The sequence below is a fragment of the Hyperolius riggenbachi genome, chromosome 3 (genome assembly GCF_040937935.1).
Source record: "Hyperolius riggenbachi isolate aHypRig1 chromosome 3, aHypRig1.pri, whole genome shotgun sequence".
In the NCBI taxonomy this organism is placed as follows: Eukaryota; Metazoa; Chordata; class Amphibia; order Anura; family Hyperoliidae; genus Hyperolius; species Hyperolius riggenbachi.
The window spans coordinates 210,320,537-210,337,958 of NC_090648.1; the positions used below are offsets into that span (position 1 = coordinate 210,320,537).

General features: G+C 46.0%; 1 protein-coding gene across 1 annotated transcript in view; it reads left to right on the forward strand.

Annotated features, from left to right (window-relative positions):
• The window catches only part of LOC137562270 (uncharacterized), a 294,902-nt gene that overhangs the window by 125,185 nt on the left and 152,295 nt on the right, over positions 1 to 17,422 (forward strand). Inside the window, exons 9-11 of the mRNA XM_068273603.1 lie at positions 1,885 to 2,030; positions 11,644 to 11,768; positions 15,511 to 15,563. Of these exons, the coding sequence (XP_068129704.1) occupies positions 1,885 to 2,030; positions 11,644 to 11,768; positions 15,511 to 15,563 (324 nt within the window). The remainder of the gene's footprint in view (positions 1 to 1,884; positions 2,031 to 11,643; positions 11,769 to 15,510; positions 15,564 to 17,422) is intronic.

The following is a 17,422-nucleotide window of genomic DNA, read 5'->3' on the forward strand; positions in this document are numbered from 1 at the left end:
AGCCGCGGGATAGCGGCGTTTTAGCAGGGGCACACATGCCCCTGCTATATATGAGAGCTGAAGCGAGATTTAGTCTCGCTTCAGTGTCTCTTTAAGGCAGAGACAGCAGCAGTACAGCCAGCAGAACACAGCTGACTGCGGAGCTTCAGGGAAAGCACCTTTTAGCTCTGAATGACTGTGAGCATGCTCAGAACGAGCTGCCCACAGTCAAAATGGCCGCCAGGAGCACTGGCAAGAGGGAAGGAAGGAGGAGACAGTAAATACAATAAAATAGTACGAGAGATGCGCGTGCAATGTCTACAACAAACCACCATGCCGCCGCTCGCTGTGCTCACCGACTTCAGGGAAAATATATCAGTCAGTGGTACTTCATTTGCTGCTAGACCACAGCCATAGACGCAGATGCTGCTGCCCGAAAGCAAAAAAGCAAGCAGGAGAGAAATTAAGTAAGTGCAGCCAATGTGCCAGTATGCATTTAGCACACAAACACTACGGGAACCAGTAGACCGGGATCTCATAGAAGATCATTTAGACCTTAACAGAGACTTCCCCAGGGACAGGGATAAACCCTGAGGGTATATAAGGGACTTATAAGGGAAAGAATATAGCATCCAAGGAAAGGCGAGGACAAAGATAAAAGAATGGTGGGGTCTGCATGTTCAAGACTCTTACAGATATGGTGTCCAATGGGGTTAGGGGGCAGGGCCCAGAACCCCCATAGTATGCTGCCATGAAAGCACCAGTGAAAAGATCTTTGGCCAATCACAGTCATTCCTCAGGCACTATGAACAGCCATACTTTGAAGGGAAACTGTGGTGAGCGGGATATAAGGGCTACCACATTCATTTCATTTTAAAGGATGCCAATTCCGTGGAAGTCTTGCTGATCATTTTGGCTGCAGAAGTGTCTGAACCATATACCTGAAAAAGCATGTGGCTAATAAAGCCAGATTTTAATAAGAATACCTAGGGCTTGATTCACAAAAGAGGGCTAACTGTTAGCACAGCCGTTTTTGCGTTTGATCGCAATCGCGAATTTTCGCGCACAATTACACGTTTTCGCATGAAAATTTGCGTTTGTGCATGAAAACGTTTAATTGCCCGTGAACATTCACGATCGCGCACAAATGCAAAAATTTGCCCGAAAACACCCGTGCTAACAGCACTCTTGTGAATCAAGCCCCTGATGTTCATACTGGTTCTGGGGCTGTGACTAAAGGTAACTGGATTAGAAAGACAGCCAGGAAATTGGAATCATTTAAAGATAACCTGAAGTTCCCGGAGAGGGATATTAAGGCTGCAATATTTCTTACCTTTTAATCACTACTGGTTGCCTGGCAGTCCTGCTGATCTTTCTGGCATCAGAAGTCTTTGTGTCACACACACCTGAAACAAGCATGTGGCTAATCTAATACGACTTCAGTCAGCTCACCTGATCAGCATGGTTGTTCATGGTCTATGGTTAAAGTATTTGAGGCAGAGGATCAGCAGGATAGCCAGGCAATGTGCATTGTTTATAAGGAAATAAATATGTCAGCCTACATATTCCTCTCACTTCACATTCCCTTTAAAAGGAAAAGGCAGCCTTCACATCTCTCTCACTTTACAGTTTCTTTAGGGCCCATTCACACTTGCAGAACGCAAAACGCTAGCACTTTTGCTAGCGTTTTTCTCAGGTGATTTTTGATGATTAACGCCAAAAAATCGCCATTCACACTTGGTGATTTTTTAGCGATCGAGTTTAGCGCTTCTATAGAAAAGGCTGCTCCGCCTGGGGAAGATATGTTTGGCTAGTTTTATGACTGGACACATTTAAAATGTAAATGAGACAATAAGTGTCAACCTGATTAAGAAGGCATAATCTAATCTATCTATACTATTTCAGAAATAACGCAAGCTGGACTTCCGCCACTGCATATTTCATTATAAACTCCAACAATTTACTGGATCCAAACATAGCTCTGAACAGCCTCATAGGATCTAGAGTGCAAGTCAATTTCACTCTTGTTCCAAACACGTTAACCGTCGCAGGTAAGACTTTTTTAAAATTCTGTTTTGCATCTTTTCAGGCAACATTAGAGCGGAAACAATCAGTTAATATATATATGTAGATAACAGTTTGCTTTGATCCAATCTTAAAAAAAAAAATCTACCATAGTGGTTAATGCATGTTCTAATACTGAACTCACCAACTACCCTCTAGTATAGTAAACATTATCACAAGTACCCCTTTACAAATATATATTGATTCATAGTACATGATCATTTCCAAGCATTTACTATTGCTTGTAATTAGCTAAAATACTAATTTGGTGTTGTTAAACTAAGATTTATAATTTTCTAAAACTCTAAATTTGTTATTCTTGGTTAAGTTTCTCAAGCCCGAGTACCCCCTGGAACCATCAGAAGTACCCCCTGGGGTATGCGTACCAAGTGTTGAGAACCTAGGTTCTAATAGATGCAGCTTTGTATTAGAAGCTGCATACTTACAGTGTTACTGAATATCGGCTTTACTGTGTGGAACTACCATGGCACTTGTGAGGCAAAAAAGGAATTCAGTGGTGCTCGGATACCTCTTTTTGATATCCGAGTTGATCCGGATCCGGATAGCCAGAAATCCGGATAAGATCAGATATCCGAATTTGAACCGTTTAGCTATCCGAGTCGATCCGGATATCCGAACCCATTATCTGGGTAAATCCGGAATCCGAACTGAAAACCGGAAGTAGCCTTTAAATTGCTTCCAAAATGTCTTTTATAGTAAATTCATGTTTTTTTTAAGAAAAACAGAAATTGTTTATGTGGGGAGGTATAATAATAAACAAAAAAAAATAAAAAATGGCTGTAAATTAACATCAGGAGGTTCCAGACAGTGGCCGTGAAGCCCACATTGTGTCCAATACACAACTGGGACATCACAGTTTTTAGCCCAGACATCTCAAAAAAATTAAAGTTTTTTTTTTCAACAAAATACAGCTATTGTAGTGGCTTAATAGCTGGTGGTAGACTGGCAGCAGAAGATTTGTTCTGTGTGGACCCTGACAGTGGGTAACACAGACTGACACAGCAGGAGGAGTAGGTAGATGCAGTGGCATAATAGCTGGTGGCAGTGGCAGACTGGCTGCAGAAGATAGTTCTGTGTGGACCCTGGCAGTGGGTAACACAGACAGCAGCAGCAGGAGGAGGAGGTAGATGCAGCTATTGTAGTGGCGTAATAGCTGGTGGCAGTGGCAGACTGGCAGCAGAAGATATAGTTCTGTGTGGACCCTGGCGGTATGAAACACAGGCTGAGACAGCAGCAGGAGTACGGCCAGTGGCTAGCGGCGGAATGGACAGTGATGCGGCAGAACTGCTGACGGTGGCGGCAATGCTGCTCCCTCTCCTCTTGGCCTTGCTGCCCCTCCCACGGGTGCCAAAGCCAGCAGACATAGTACAACTTGTGATGAATGTCACCTGTACTACTTTATTATAATCGGGGTACTCTACTTGGAATCAGTGGTGGATAGTAGCACAGTAATAGTACTTCACCTAACGGAGTGACAGACAGCAGAGTAGAAGACAGTGTACACTAACTAACTGTCTATCTGTCACACTGACTCACCACAGCAGCACTGAAGTAATCTGTAGTAAACTAACATAGTACTACTCTAACAACTAACTAGTTGTACTAACTACACAATAACACAGTAATCCTATTCCCTAACCTATACTGTAGCTAAGGCTAATAGCAGGCCAGCAGCAGGCCTGGCCTGCGCACACACGCAGCTGCTGCAGCACAGAATCTGACTGTCACTGACTGATATAAAAAAAATAACACAAGCTAGCTAACTAAAAAACACAAGCGTTGTGAGGGGGTGCGACCCGCACCAGGTGGGGTGACCCTGGCTGCCCTGAGCGCTGACAGAGCGGGGGCGCAGTAATGGAGGGGGGAGTCAACTGCGGGGAGGGCGAGGGCAGCCTGCCCTCTCCCTCTCTTCCTCTCCCTGGGCCGTCCTCCGTGCTCCCCCCTCCGACTGCAGAGTTAGCGCAGGGAAGCGCTGTAAATAGTCACTCACCTCCCCTGTTCCAATCGCCGCTCACTCTCCGCTGGTCTCCTCTCTGCATAGACGCTGATACACACGCTGCTTCCTGTTTAGCAAGAAGCAGCGTGTGTATCAGCGTCTATGCAAGAGGAGGAGGAAACTGGCAGCGAGTGAGTGATCGGCGATTGGAACCAGGGAGGTGAGTTACTATTTACAGCGCTTTCCTGCACTAACTCTGCAGTCAGAGGGGTAAGCACCGAGGGCGGCCCGGGGAGAGGAAGGGAGGGAGAGGTCAGGCTGCCCTCCCCGCGGCTGACTCCATTATGGGGGGGGGGGCACCGACCTATCTAACCTATACTGGAGGAACCTACCTACCTAACCTATACTGGAGGGGCAGCTACCTATCTAACCTATACTGGGGGGCAGCTACCAATCTAACCTATACTGGGGGGGGGGGCAGCTACCTATCTAACCTATACGGGGGCACCTACCTAATCTAACCTATACTGGGGGGAACCCACCTAATCCAACCTATAATGGGGGGCACCTACCTAATCTAACCTATACTGGGGTGCACCTACTTTATCTAACCTATACTGGGGCAGCTACCTATCTAACCTATACTGGGGGGCAGCTACCAATCTAACCTATACTGGGGGGCAGCTACCAATCTAACCTATATTGGGGGGCAGCTACCTATCTAACCAATACGGGGGCACCTACCAATCTAACCTATACTGGGGGAAGCTACCTATCTAACCTATACTGGGGGGCAGCTACCAATCTAACCTATACTGGGGAGGCAGCTACCTATCTAACCTATATGGGGGCACCTACCTAATCTAACCTATACTGGGGGAAGCTACCAATCTAACCTATACTGGGGGGCAGCTACCTATCTAACCTATACGGGGGCACCTACCTAATCTAACCTATACTGGGGGGAACCCACCTAATCCAACCTATAATGGGGGGCACCTACCTAATCTAACCTATACTGGGGTGCACCTACTTTATCTAACCTATACTGGGGGCAGCTACCTATCTAACCTATACTGGGGGGCAGCTACCAATCTAACCTATACTGGAGGGCAGCTACCAATCTAACCTATATTGGGGGGCAGCTACCTATCTAACCTATACGGGGGCACCTACCAATCTAACCTATTCTGGGGGAAGCTACCTATCTAACCTATACTGGGGGGCAGCTACCAATCTAACCTATACTGGGGAGGCAGCTACCTATCTAACCTATACGGGGGCACCTACCTAATCTAACATATACTGGGGGAAGCTACCAATCTAACCTATACTGGGGGGCAGCTACCTATCTAACCTATACGGGGGCACCTACCTAATCTAACCTATACTGGGGGAAGCTACCAATCTAACCTATACTGGGGGGCAGCTACCAATCTAACCTATACTGGGGGGGGGCAGCTACCTATCTAACCTATAGTGGGGGCAGCTACCTATCTAACCTATAGTGGGGGCAGCTACCTATCTAACCTATACTGGGGGGCAGCTACCAATCTAACCTATACTGGGGGCACCTACCTAATCTAACCTATTCTGGGGGGCAGCTACCAATCTAACCTATACTGGGGGGCAGCTACCTATCTAACCTATACTGGGGGCAGCTACCTATCTAACCTATACTGGGGGCAGCTACCTATCTAACCTATACTGGGGGGCACCTACCTAATCTAACCTATACTGGAGGCACCTACCTAATCTAACCAATACTGGGGGGCACCTACCTAATCTAACCTATACTGGGGGGGCACCTACTTAATCTAACATATACTGGGGGCAGCTACCTATCTAACCTATACTGGGGGGCTGCTACCAATCTAACCTATACCGGGGGGCAGCTACCTATCTAACCTATACGGGGGCATCTACCAATCTAACCTATACTGGGGGAAGCTACCTATCTAACCTATACTGGGGGGCAGCTACCAATCAAACCTATAGTGGGGAGGCAGCTACCTATCTAACCTATACAGGGGCACCTACCTAATCTAACCTATAATGGGGGAAGCTACCAATCTAACCTATACCGGGGGGCAGCTACCTATCTAACCAATACGGGGGCACCTACCAATCTAACCTATAGTGGGGGGCAGCTACCTATCTAATCTATACGGGGCACCTACCTAATCTAACCTATACTGGGGGGCAGCTACCTATCTAACCTATACTGGGGGCAGCTACCAATCTAACCTATACTGGGGGGCAGCTACCTATCTAACCTATACTGGAGGGCAGCTACCAATCTAACCTATACTGGGGGGCAGCTACCTATCTAACCTATACGGGGGCACCTACCTAATCTAATCTATACTGGGGGGGAGCTACCTATCTAACCTATACTGGGGGCACGTACTTATCTAACCTGTATTGGGGGCACCTACCTACCTAGCTAGCCTATACTGGTGGCAACTATACTGGCTACCTATATTGGAGGCACCTACCTAACTAACCTATACTGGGGGCACCTACCTATCTAACCTATGCGGGGGGCAACTATTCTGGCTACTTATATTAGCCCACTGCCTTACTGTTACAGTTACATTACAGTTAGCCCCGCCCATGTGATGTCATGGACACACCCATTTTTTTGCCGCAGTGCACTTTGCTTTCTTTGGGGGGGTGTCGGTAAATGATCCACACCGGGTGTCAAATACCCTAGCTATGCCACTGCTAAAAAATAATAAAATAATAGTGTAGTATAGGTGTTTAGCACTCAAAACGCTATGTTTATAACTGTAATACAGCACTTGCTTACCCAACGCCACTGGAGATATCTCTCAGTGAGCAGTCACAAGCAAGGACGAGATTCTCATCATGGCGCCCGTCTTATATACAGGAGGGGCTGGCCAGGGTTCCCCTCTGTGATTGGTTGCTAGGGCTTCGGCTGGGAGCCCTCTGATCGGCTCAATTTCATGGACGTCATCTCCGTGGTTACGCTATCCGGATTCAGGTACCCGAACTAAGTATCCGACCGGATTCAGGATACCTGACAGGTATCCGAGTTAGCTCGGATAGTGAATTCCGGGTTTATCCAACTATCCGGAATCCGGATCCGAAGTCGGATACAAAAAAACTGTTCGGATATCCGGGTAGTTTGGGTATCCGAAATACAGATGAGCACCACTGGAAAGGATGTCTCCATAAGACAGCTATTCAACTAAAAGCTGCATAAGGTGCAGTAGAGTAACTAGAGGGGAGCAGCTCAGAGCTGTGGAGGTCCCCATCTACTAATGCCTGGTACACACAATGCACCTTTTCCTCAGATAGATGGGTCGAATAGATAATTCTGACAGGTCCCATCTGATTATACAAAATTGATCAGAAAAATGATCGGATATCAGATCGGACCTGTCGGAAATTATCTACATGACCCATCTATCTGAGGGGAAATTGCATCGTGTGTACCAGGCATAACCTTCCCTTCCTGCGATACACAGGACTATACTTCAGATCAGGTGTTTTCGTGACAAAACTTGTTATGGGTGTGAACTGTGAAGATCATGATGGCCACTCTTGTTTTATGACCCTTGTGAGATGGGGCACAAGGCCACGAAGGGCACAAAGGGGAGACAAGGAAAGGGGTGTGAACATTGGGGGAGGAGCCCAACCAAGTTTTGCTGTGGTGTTCCATGAATTGTAGTTACACCACTGATAAGGTGCCAATACATACCATATGCATTCTCACTGGTCTTCATAAGAGATGTCTCATAAAGTTATACAGGGATGCTCATCCGGATCTGGGTACCCGGGTAAACCCGGGTATCCGAACATTTATCCGCTATCCGGTCGGATCCGGATTCCGGATACCTGGGCCAATATCCGGATAGCTCTATGCGGGTATCTGGCTGCATAATCCGGATACCCGCGGATATCCGACGACTATCCGGATCCGGGTACTGTAGCAAGGGAGATTATGTCATTGAGCCAATCAGAGGGCTCCCAGCAGAAGCCCTAGCAACCAATCACAGAGGGGAACTCTGGCCAGCCCCACCTGACCTCATTGAGCCAATCAGAGGCCTCCCAGCCTAAGCCCTGGCACCCAATTACAGAAGGGATCCCTGCCCAGCCCCCCTGTGTAATAAGGAGGGCTGGCATGATGAGACAGACCGTCCTTGCTTGTGTGGCTGGCTGGCTGGTCACTGACAGACTTGCTCCAGTGCTGTTGGCTTAGCAAGTGCTGCCTGTATACAGTGATAAACCTAAAGCTTTGAGTGCTAAACACCTTCACTACACTATTGTTCTATTGTTTTTTTTAGCTAGCTAGTGTAATTGTTTGATTTCATTCACTCAGTTAGGTCCTGTCTGTGTCTGTGTGTGCTGTGCAGGCCGGCAGGACAGTATAGGCATACTCCGCAACCATCCCGATTTCGTCGGGATGGTCCCGGTTTGGGAGGATTGATCCCCCCTCCCGCGATAGCCTGCCTAAATCCCGGCTGAGAAGTCAGGATGGAGAGCGGCAGAGAGAGACACAGAGCGTCACCGCGGGACTTGCTTCCTATATAGAGTAATTACGTCACTTACAAAGCCCCGTGGTGACTGCTCTGATCTGCAGACATTCTCCTAACCTCGCAGCCTCTGCTTTCTAAACTTCTAACATTTGCAGCTAGTTCGCTACTGTCCTCTGCCTGACACACCAACAGCTGTGCCCTCTGACCTTACCTCCCCCTCCTCATATTCGCTCTCTGCACAATCACCGGAGGAGGGGAGGGACACTGGCTGCAGGCACCCTGCTATGAGGTAAGGCATGGGGAAACGCTGGGCACACAGACAGGCTCGGCACTTGCAGCAGTTTTATCCATCCATAGCTTCCAACTGTCCCTCTGTCAATATAAATATATATATTTCTATACTAAAAAATGTGTTTGATTGACTCTAAAACTTTATTCTCCTCCTTTAAATTGATATATTACTAATTGTAAAATGTTACTATGAAGGAAAATGATCCAGGATGGAAAGGGCCAGTGTGATTTGAATTATAAAACAACATATTTTTCTTATGAAATCTTTATGGTATGCGTGACTAGGGGGTGTGGCAGGGGTGTGGCAGGGGCGTGGCTTAAGTGTCCCTTTTTCTCATCTCAAAATGTTGGGAGGTATGAGTATAGGTTAGGGAATAGGATTACTGTGTTATTGTATTGTATTGTATAGTTAGTTAGTACTGCAGTTAGTTGTTAGAGAGAGTAGTACTGTGTTAGCTTACTACAGATTACTGCAGTGCTGCTGTGCTGAGCATTGTCAGCGTGACAGTTAGACAGATAGTGTGCACTGTCTGTCCTCTACTCTGCGGTCTGTCACTCCGTGCTGATATGATTTAAAGTCCAACCCTGATTTTATTAAAGTAAAAGTACCCCACATCATCTGGTGACATCATCACGTATAAGTTGTACTATGTCTGCTGGCACCGGCAGCCGGGGGAGGGGCAGTAAGGGCAAGAGGACAGGGAGCAACATTACGGCCACCCTCAGAAGGTCTGCCGTGTCAGTGTCGACCCCAGCGGGCAGCCTACCTTCAGTCAGCGAGCTTTTCGCTCCAGGCGCCATGATTGAACTCAGGGCTGTTAGCCGCAAGGAGTTTGAGGAGATGTTCTGGGTTTTGAGGAGGGAGGGTATGATGTTGATGATGGGATGAAGGACTGTGACTACCATCCACAGGATGGGGATGTCAGCTCTGACTCTGAGGAGGAGGATGCGTCGGTGGGTTTGGCACGGAGGATCAGCATTGCAGACAATGGCCGTGGAATGCGGGACCCACCACATCCTTCTGCCGCTACCACCAGCTGCACCACTCAACCCTCAACCGCCACAGGGAGAAAAGCCGCAGCATCCCATTCAGGCCGCAGGGGAATCTTCACCTCCCCAATCTGGCGGTTTTTCACTCTGCCCTCATTGGACAGCAAGTTTGCCATATGCAATGTGTGCAAACTACAGATGAGCAGAGGTTGTGACCCCCTACAAGTATGGCACCTCTAGCTTCATCACCCATCTGGCCAAAAAACATGTTGTTGAGCATGAGGAGTTCAAGAGGCTGAAGCAAGGTGGCGCTGGCTTCCACCACCACGGTGCCACAGGCCACTGCTGCTGATACCACCACCTATATTCAACCCAAAACACAATTGCGGTGTCACTTTTTGGAGGTGTCTGGGCTGAAAACTGTCATGTCCCAGTTGTGCGATTGGACTTTGGACACAATGTGGGCTGCACGACCGCTGTCTGGAACCTAGTCCTGATGTTAATTGACAGCTTTTTTTTTCCATTTTATGTCCACCAAATAATAAATTAGTGTTTCCCTTTAAAAAAAACGTGATGCTACATGCATCATTTACCCTAAAAACCCTTTTTAAAGCTATTTAAAGGACACTTCCAGCTTTTCTATCCAGATACCCGAACAGGTTGGGTACCCGCGGGTAATTTGGTCGGATATCCGAATTCACTTGGATATCCACAAGGTCGGATCTGGACTACCCGAGCAACCCTGGTTATCAATCTGTAGTTCTCTTAATGGCTGGTCGTGATTAACATACCCAGGTAGCAAAAGTGAGTTATGATCTTACAGTGCAAACCAGCCAATCAGAGAAGTGCAATTCAATCATCTGAAAGTCATGTACTTTTTCATGAATTCACCTTCTTTGAGATATTCTCCTAGGAGAATTGAAACTCTGAATCTCTGGAGCCCATGATATGCAATGAATGCTGTGGGGTGTGTGGGATTCACTGTCTGGTGCTGGTGCAGACGGTGGTAGTGAAGGTGAGGTGGTAGCTCAGCAGGCAATGGCATGGGAGGGAGGCAGGGATACATACTTTACCTGATTCCACCGGCATCATGATTTCCATGGTTCCCTTCCTGCCTGGTGGACCACAGAGGCACTCTTTCCCAAGTGATGTCACATGTCTGCATCAAGTCAGGGAGAGTGCCGCTGCAGTCCACCAGACAGGAAGGGAATCATGGAAACCATGATGCCAATGGAACAGGTAAAGTATGTGCATACGTACATGCCTGCAAGCAGCGCAAGGGAAGAGGCAACCTGCTGTCTCCGGTGAGTGAGTGGACGCTGGACAAAATGTGTGTCTGACTGTGTCTTCTGGTGAGTGAAGAAGTGAGGTGGTGCAGGCTGCTGATCTTTTCTTCCAACTTCCAAGCTCCACTCTGCATGCTGGGAAGGAGGGGGGATGCTATCTTTCCTTGCACTGTCAAAAGGAGATGTCCCTTTTACATGATGCTGCAAGTATACCTGAGAAGTTTGTATTTCTCATGCACTTCCATTGACATAAACACAAATACAGGAAAACTGCAGGAGGCACTTTGATTGCGTTTTTATGAAAATCGCAACGCATCACAATGCATCACTGAGGAAGGCGCATTGTGATTTCCATCAATTTTCCTGGTTTCCTTGTGATCAGCAAAATGCATGCGCTTTGAAAACAGGCCGCATCCAATCTATTAACACCAGAAGTAAATAAACAAAGGTTATGTGTTTTTAGATGCCTTTGTTTTGTAATGCAAGCAAAAATAATGGGACTTACTGTATATAGTAGGTCACATTATTCAGACAACTATATATGGACTGACATTTATTTATTTTGTTGCAGGAACAGCGCTCAGTTTTACCACCATCAGTCAACAGCTTAGGATCACGAACATCTCTCTGTCTTCTAATTTGTCTTCAAAATACAGCTCTGATTTCCAAACCACTGCTAAAGCTATTAAAGACTCCGTAAGATATAACCATTTATTTTACTACAAACTCATTTTAATGTTTATTAATCCCACATTGTATAGCACTTGTATAGCGAATGAAGAGTGTGCATGAAAAAGACATGCAAGGAAATTGGGTGCCCAATTTTAGCAAGTAGAGTATCTCACAGTGGCGTAGCTAAGGAGCTACGGGCTCCGGTGCGAGTTCCACATGGGGCCCTCCAAGCACTCTATACATAACAATTGATACGGTGCACCAAAACTTGCCAAGGACAGCACACTATCAGAGGTGCAAGAAGGGGAACAGCTTGTTAATGATTATCATCATTTAAAGCATTTATAAAAGTGATCATTATAATCAGCAATAAAGAGCTAATACTGCTGTTGAGGGCCCAAGGGCCCCGGTGCGGTGGAGACCTCTGCAACCCCTATTGCTAGGCCACTGAGTACCTGTAAATTAACAGATATTCTACTTTTTAAATTGACAACTCCAATAGTAAAATCAGTAAATAATACTGATATTTTACTGTAACTAAACCTAACCCTATTCTCACACAGAACCTTCCCACTACTGATGCCTAAGGCCGGCTTCAGACTGTGTATTGGCGGCAGTTTTACCAATACAGGCAACCGCCAAAAACAGGCCTTTGGGAATTACTGCATTAGTATGTGGTAATCCCCTTCTGCCCGGGATCCAAACAGAAAGTGATGCTCGCTTGCGTTCACTTCCTGTTTTGGAGTTATGGAAGCAAAAGCGTAATGTAAATATACGCTTCCGCGCAATGGGTGCCGCAACGCCAACATTTTGGCAAACCCTGCGCCGCAATAGACGTACATGACTTCCCGTCCGCTGCAGGTTGTTGCAAAGGTCGCGCAGTAACGACAGTTTGCCCGCGCGGTAGATCGGCGACTTCTGGCATATTTCATACTGTATGAAAGCACCCACAGGCTTTCATTAGCATAGCGGTGAGGTGAGGTGCGGTAAAATGGCCCACTGCAAAAGTGTGAAAGGGCCCTAACTCTTGACCAATGACCACCCCCCTGCCAATGCCTAACCCTAAATCCCACCCTGTTTCCCGAACTTAACCACCTCCCACACCTAAGCTTAACTAACTCCCTCCTCATTGCCTAACCTTAAAGGACCATCCTCCCTCCCCCCACCAACCCCAGGTGCCTGCTATTTATCATGTGCCATGGGCACCCAAACTTCACACTTTTACAGCAGGCGGTTGGCGCCCAAGTTACCTGCTTCCCTATAGAGATGCCTGCGCATTCAATGCATTTCCGAGGCTCCATTCACACTGTATGCATTTCAATGTGGGGTGCTTGTTGAAACACACTGCAGGATTGATTTTCATGAGCAAAAAAGCACAGCACCATTTGCTAGTGGTGAATAGCAGAGCATTATTTCCCACCCCAGTTCTTGCCACAACATTGCCATAGTGAGAAATCACATCTGGTTATGCATGAGAAGCACTGGAATATCTGGGAATTTGTGCAGTGTGGTGTCCTGCAACGCACCTCATAGAGTGTGAACAGAACGCACCCATACAGCCTGTTCACACTATAAAACCCAAAGGTGGCTGTGCATTATACCTCACATTGTGCCAGAAGTTCCTAATCAGACACTGAGCCGCCGCAAAGTCAACAGCGCGTTACCGTCAGAGTTCTGCTGTGACCCAGCGGCAGCCGAAGTAATGAAAATCAATGGGTGATGCAGAAAATGTAAACACGTTGGCGGCGGTGGTGCAGTGCACATATGCAGAACAACGTTAATACGATGGATAAACCTGGGAATTCCAGTGATGTACTTCTTGTCCAGCAGGGAGAGGGGCAGCGAAGGGCATGCGGGAGGGGCAGCGCTATGCATATGACCCTGAAGGCGCACTCTGCCGCAGGGTCATATGAGTTACTTTTTTTGTGTTGCTGTGCGATGCGATGGCAGCAGAGCATCGCACTGCAACGCAATAGCCAGGTGTAAAACCAGCCTAAAGGCTACCATTCATTCTGTAGGTCATACTTTACATTTTGCACAACACAATATACTGAACAGGGAGCACAAAAAATCACTAAGGAATGTACATTGCTGAGCATTTTAAAGCACACTGCATTATAAAGCACACAGTGCAACCAATAAGCTTTGCATAAGAAAGCATATGTCATAGTGCATTGCGAACACATGCACTCTGGAAAATGATCCAGAACATGTACAATGTGCACAGGCCCTAAAGGCCCACCAAATACAATTTTTTATATCTCATTTCAATCAGAGAATTACAGTCAATTGTTCTGGTTGATTTTCACTTTTGAAAAATCTGACCAATGTATCACACACATGTCCAATTGTCCCCCAATTATGAAAACTCAGAAAAAAAAATGTATGGGTTTATAAATCCAAAAATTGACAATCTGTTCTATACCATTCAATTTTCATTAAAATTGATGAGAAAAATCATCTGATCGACTAAAATCGATAAAAATGTAATATGCAATCAAATTTCTCTCTCAAAAATAAACTTTTGATTTCCCTGTACAATCCACCCACTTTTATCAGTTCATTAAAGTTGAATATTTTATTGCATCATGTGTGGACATCTTTTGATAGATTGTCATTTAAACAGTCTCTTAGACAGTCTGTAAGATACTCAGTGGAGTAGACAGGTTATTATGTGAACAGGCCATTCACTTGTTGATTTTCCCCAGCAGATTCGACTGGCCGCAGCATGGCTGCACAACTGTAATTTCAATCGATTTCAGCTGAAATTGATTGAAATGATAGATTGCTCTGGATAAAAACTCATTTAAAAGGGGGCAGTTGGCTGCACGGCGGCAATCGCCGGATGACCAACAGAACCCCCCAGGTCTCCTCCCCATCTAAAATGTGCTCCCCTGGACCTGTGTAGCGTGTTGCCAGTAGAGCACACGCTTACCTGTCCGCCACTGCAGTCCTCCAGTGTCCTTAGTCCATTCTCTATTCCCACCAAGGGCCTGTACACCGTGTCCTGATGGCATGGACGTTCTCTGACTATGAACATGCCCTGAGGGCACAGGGGTGCAGAGAAAACACAGGAGAACCATGTCAGCGGACAGGTGAGTGTGTGCTCCACTGCCAACACATATCCCAGGGACGCACTCTTTACATGTAGGGAGACCTTGATGCCAGGCAGTCAGCCCTGCATGGTGGGTCCTTAGACTTTTAATTGATTTCAAGGAGAAATCTATTAAAAATGTTTAGTAATAGATCCCTCTCTGATCAAAGTCATCTCATCAGAATAGATTGAACAGTATAGATGGAACATTTTTATGGTGGGTCGAGATCGGTGGCAGATCGACGACCCTTGGAGTTGCACTGGATCTAACAGTACAATTCTGCGGTTTGATCGATTTTTAATATATTTCACTCTGAAATCTGTCGAAAATCTGTTCCTGGTGTGTGGCACACATCAGATAGATCCCTGTCAGATTTGATACAACAGAAATCTGACAGAGCTCTATCCGATGGAAGAATCTGGCGGTCATCTATAAGTGTATGGCAACCTTTAGATCTCCCTGCCAGGGTGACCATACACTATACAATCTTGATTGTACAGATTTACCAAATCTATGAAGTGTAGGGGAAACAGACTGAAAATACTTTGAAAAGATTGTTTTGATAACCTATTTTATTACATGAAAGTCTTCCCAGCTGCTTTATATTTTTATTTTTCTTATTAAAACATCAGTTATGCAACAGGTTTTAATACTTTCATTTTCTTCCACAGTTCAGAGACATATATGGTCAAACTTTGGTGGAAGCAGTTGTAACCGGCTTCACGTAAGGAGATGACTTTAATTTTCATGTGCCACTTTTGATTTTGATCTAAATGTACATCTTACACAATAATTGTATTTTGTGATAACCCATTAATTGTTATCTCACCTAAAGCTGGCCATACACAGAATTATCCTATATATAGTACCTGTCAGAGCTCTTCCTTAAAAAGGTGGCCACACACCACAGAATTAAAAGATCCAATTTTTCACCAATTCGATAATTTTAATCGGTTGTCCCGAAAAATCGAGAACTTTTCTTTGTTTTCGATCGATAAATCCGATCGAATTTCCCATTTTGTTTCAATTTTTTGAGATTAGACAGGTTGGAAATTTCAGACCAACTTTATGAAGAATTGTATGGTGTGTTATGGATTGCCAATTACTTGATGAACAGTTCCAATCAATGTTTTCTGAATTTCCAATTATTTTATTAATGATTGGGGAAAAAATTAAACTTAGGTGTGTGGTACATTGGTCAGATTTTTGAATTGTTACAATCAGACAGAAAATTGATTGCTATTGTTGAATTGAACAGATATTTAAAAAATTGTATGGTGTGTGGCCACCTTTAGGGCTGGTTCAGACGGACGCTTGCGGAGCGTTTACCGCAAGCGTTCGGAACATCGCTGTAAACGCTCCTATTCAAGTGAATGGGAGCGTTTACACCGAGCTTTTGCGCGCTTTTACCCGAACGCGGCGTTTGGGTCCCGATTTTCGTTAGCGTTCGAGCTGCCCCTGGAAGCGACATGTAGCTTCCAGGGAGCGGCCAACCACGACGGCTAATGTTCCCCTAGTGGAAAAAAAAAAACGCGACCGCATTCGGAACGCAACCGAAGGCTACTGAAAGCCTGACCGCGCAGCCGCCGCAATGCCCCCAGACGCGACGCCACGCAGACGTCCGTCTGAACCAGCCCTTAGTGTGTTCATAAGCATTCATAAGCGTGCTTAAAATGTCATCAAATAGGGCCTTTACCAATAATACAGTTAACTTGCAGTATAAAATTAGACCCAATTTATAACACTGGCATGTTACCTCCAGTAGGCACATTATAAACTATTACTTGTGCGATACTAATACCAAACTAACAACAGCGTGTGCTGATCCCTATTTAAAAATGGGCTTATAGTGTACTGGTTAAGGGCTCTGCCTCTGACACAGGAGACCTGGGTTCCAATCTCAGCTCTTCCTGTTCAGTAAGCCAGCACTTATTTCAGTAAGGAGTCCCTGGGAAAGACTCCCTAACACTGCTGCTGCCTATAGAGCGCGCCCTAGTGGCTGCAGCTCTGGCTCTTTGAGTCCACCAGGAGAAAACACGATATAAATGTTCTGCGTCTTGTCTTCTGACCTGCTACACGCCACTGTTTCTGCAGAATCCTTTTTGTTGTACATTGTCTGTTTGCACTGCTGATCATACATCAAGTGTTAGTAATGTGAACTATATGGCAGGAGTAAGTCAGATGGCTGTTAGTTGTGGATAGCCCTCCTGTCCGATGGGTCCATCTGGAATTCTACATTTCTGGGTGGGGGTAGGTGGTGTCAGCAAACAGTTTAGTAACATCTGGGAAGTGGAAACGACTTGCAGTTACAGTTACATGCAGTGGTTTTGAACCACAGTGTAATCATGCAGTTGATCATCTCACTTTAAATGACAACCCCGCCTGCACATGTGACTCACCAATTTAGATGTATGTACAGTAGTGGTTGATCAGCGGATGTAGGGTAGCTTAACTGCAGCTGCCATCCATCTAAACTAGCCCTTAAATATAGCTTCAGTTAGTAATGCAATCAGGGATGATTGAGAAAAGCAAAATCGTCCTGAAGCGTGCTGTGTAAGCAGGAGTTAGCTCACTCCCTTCAGA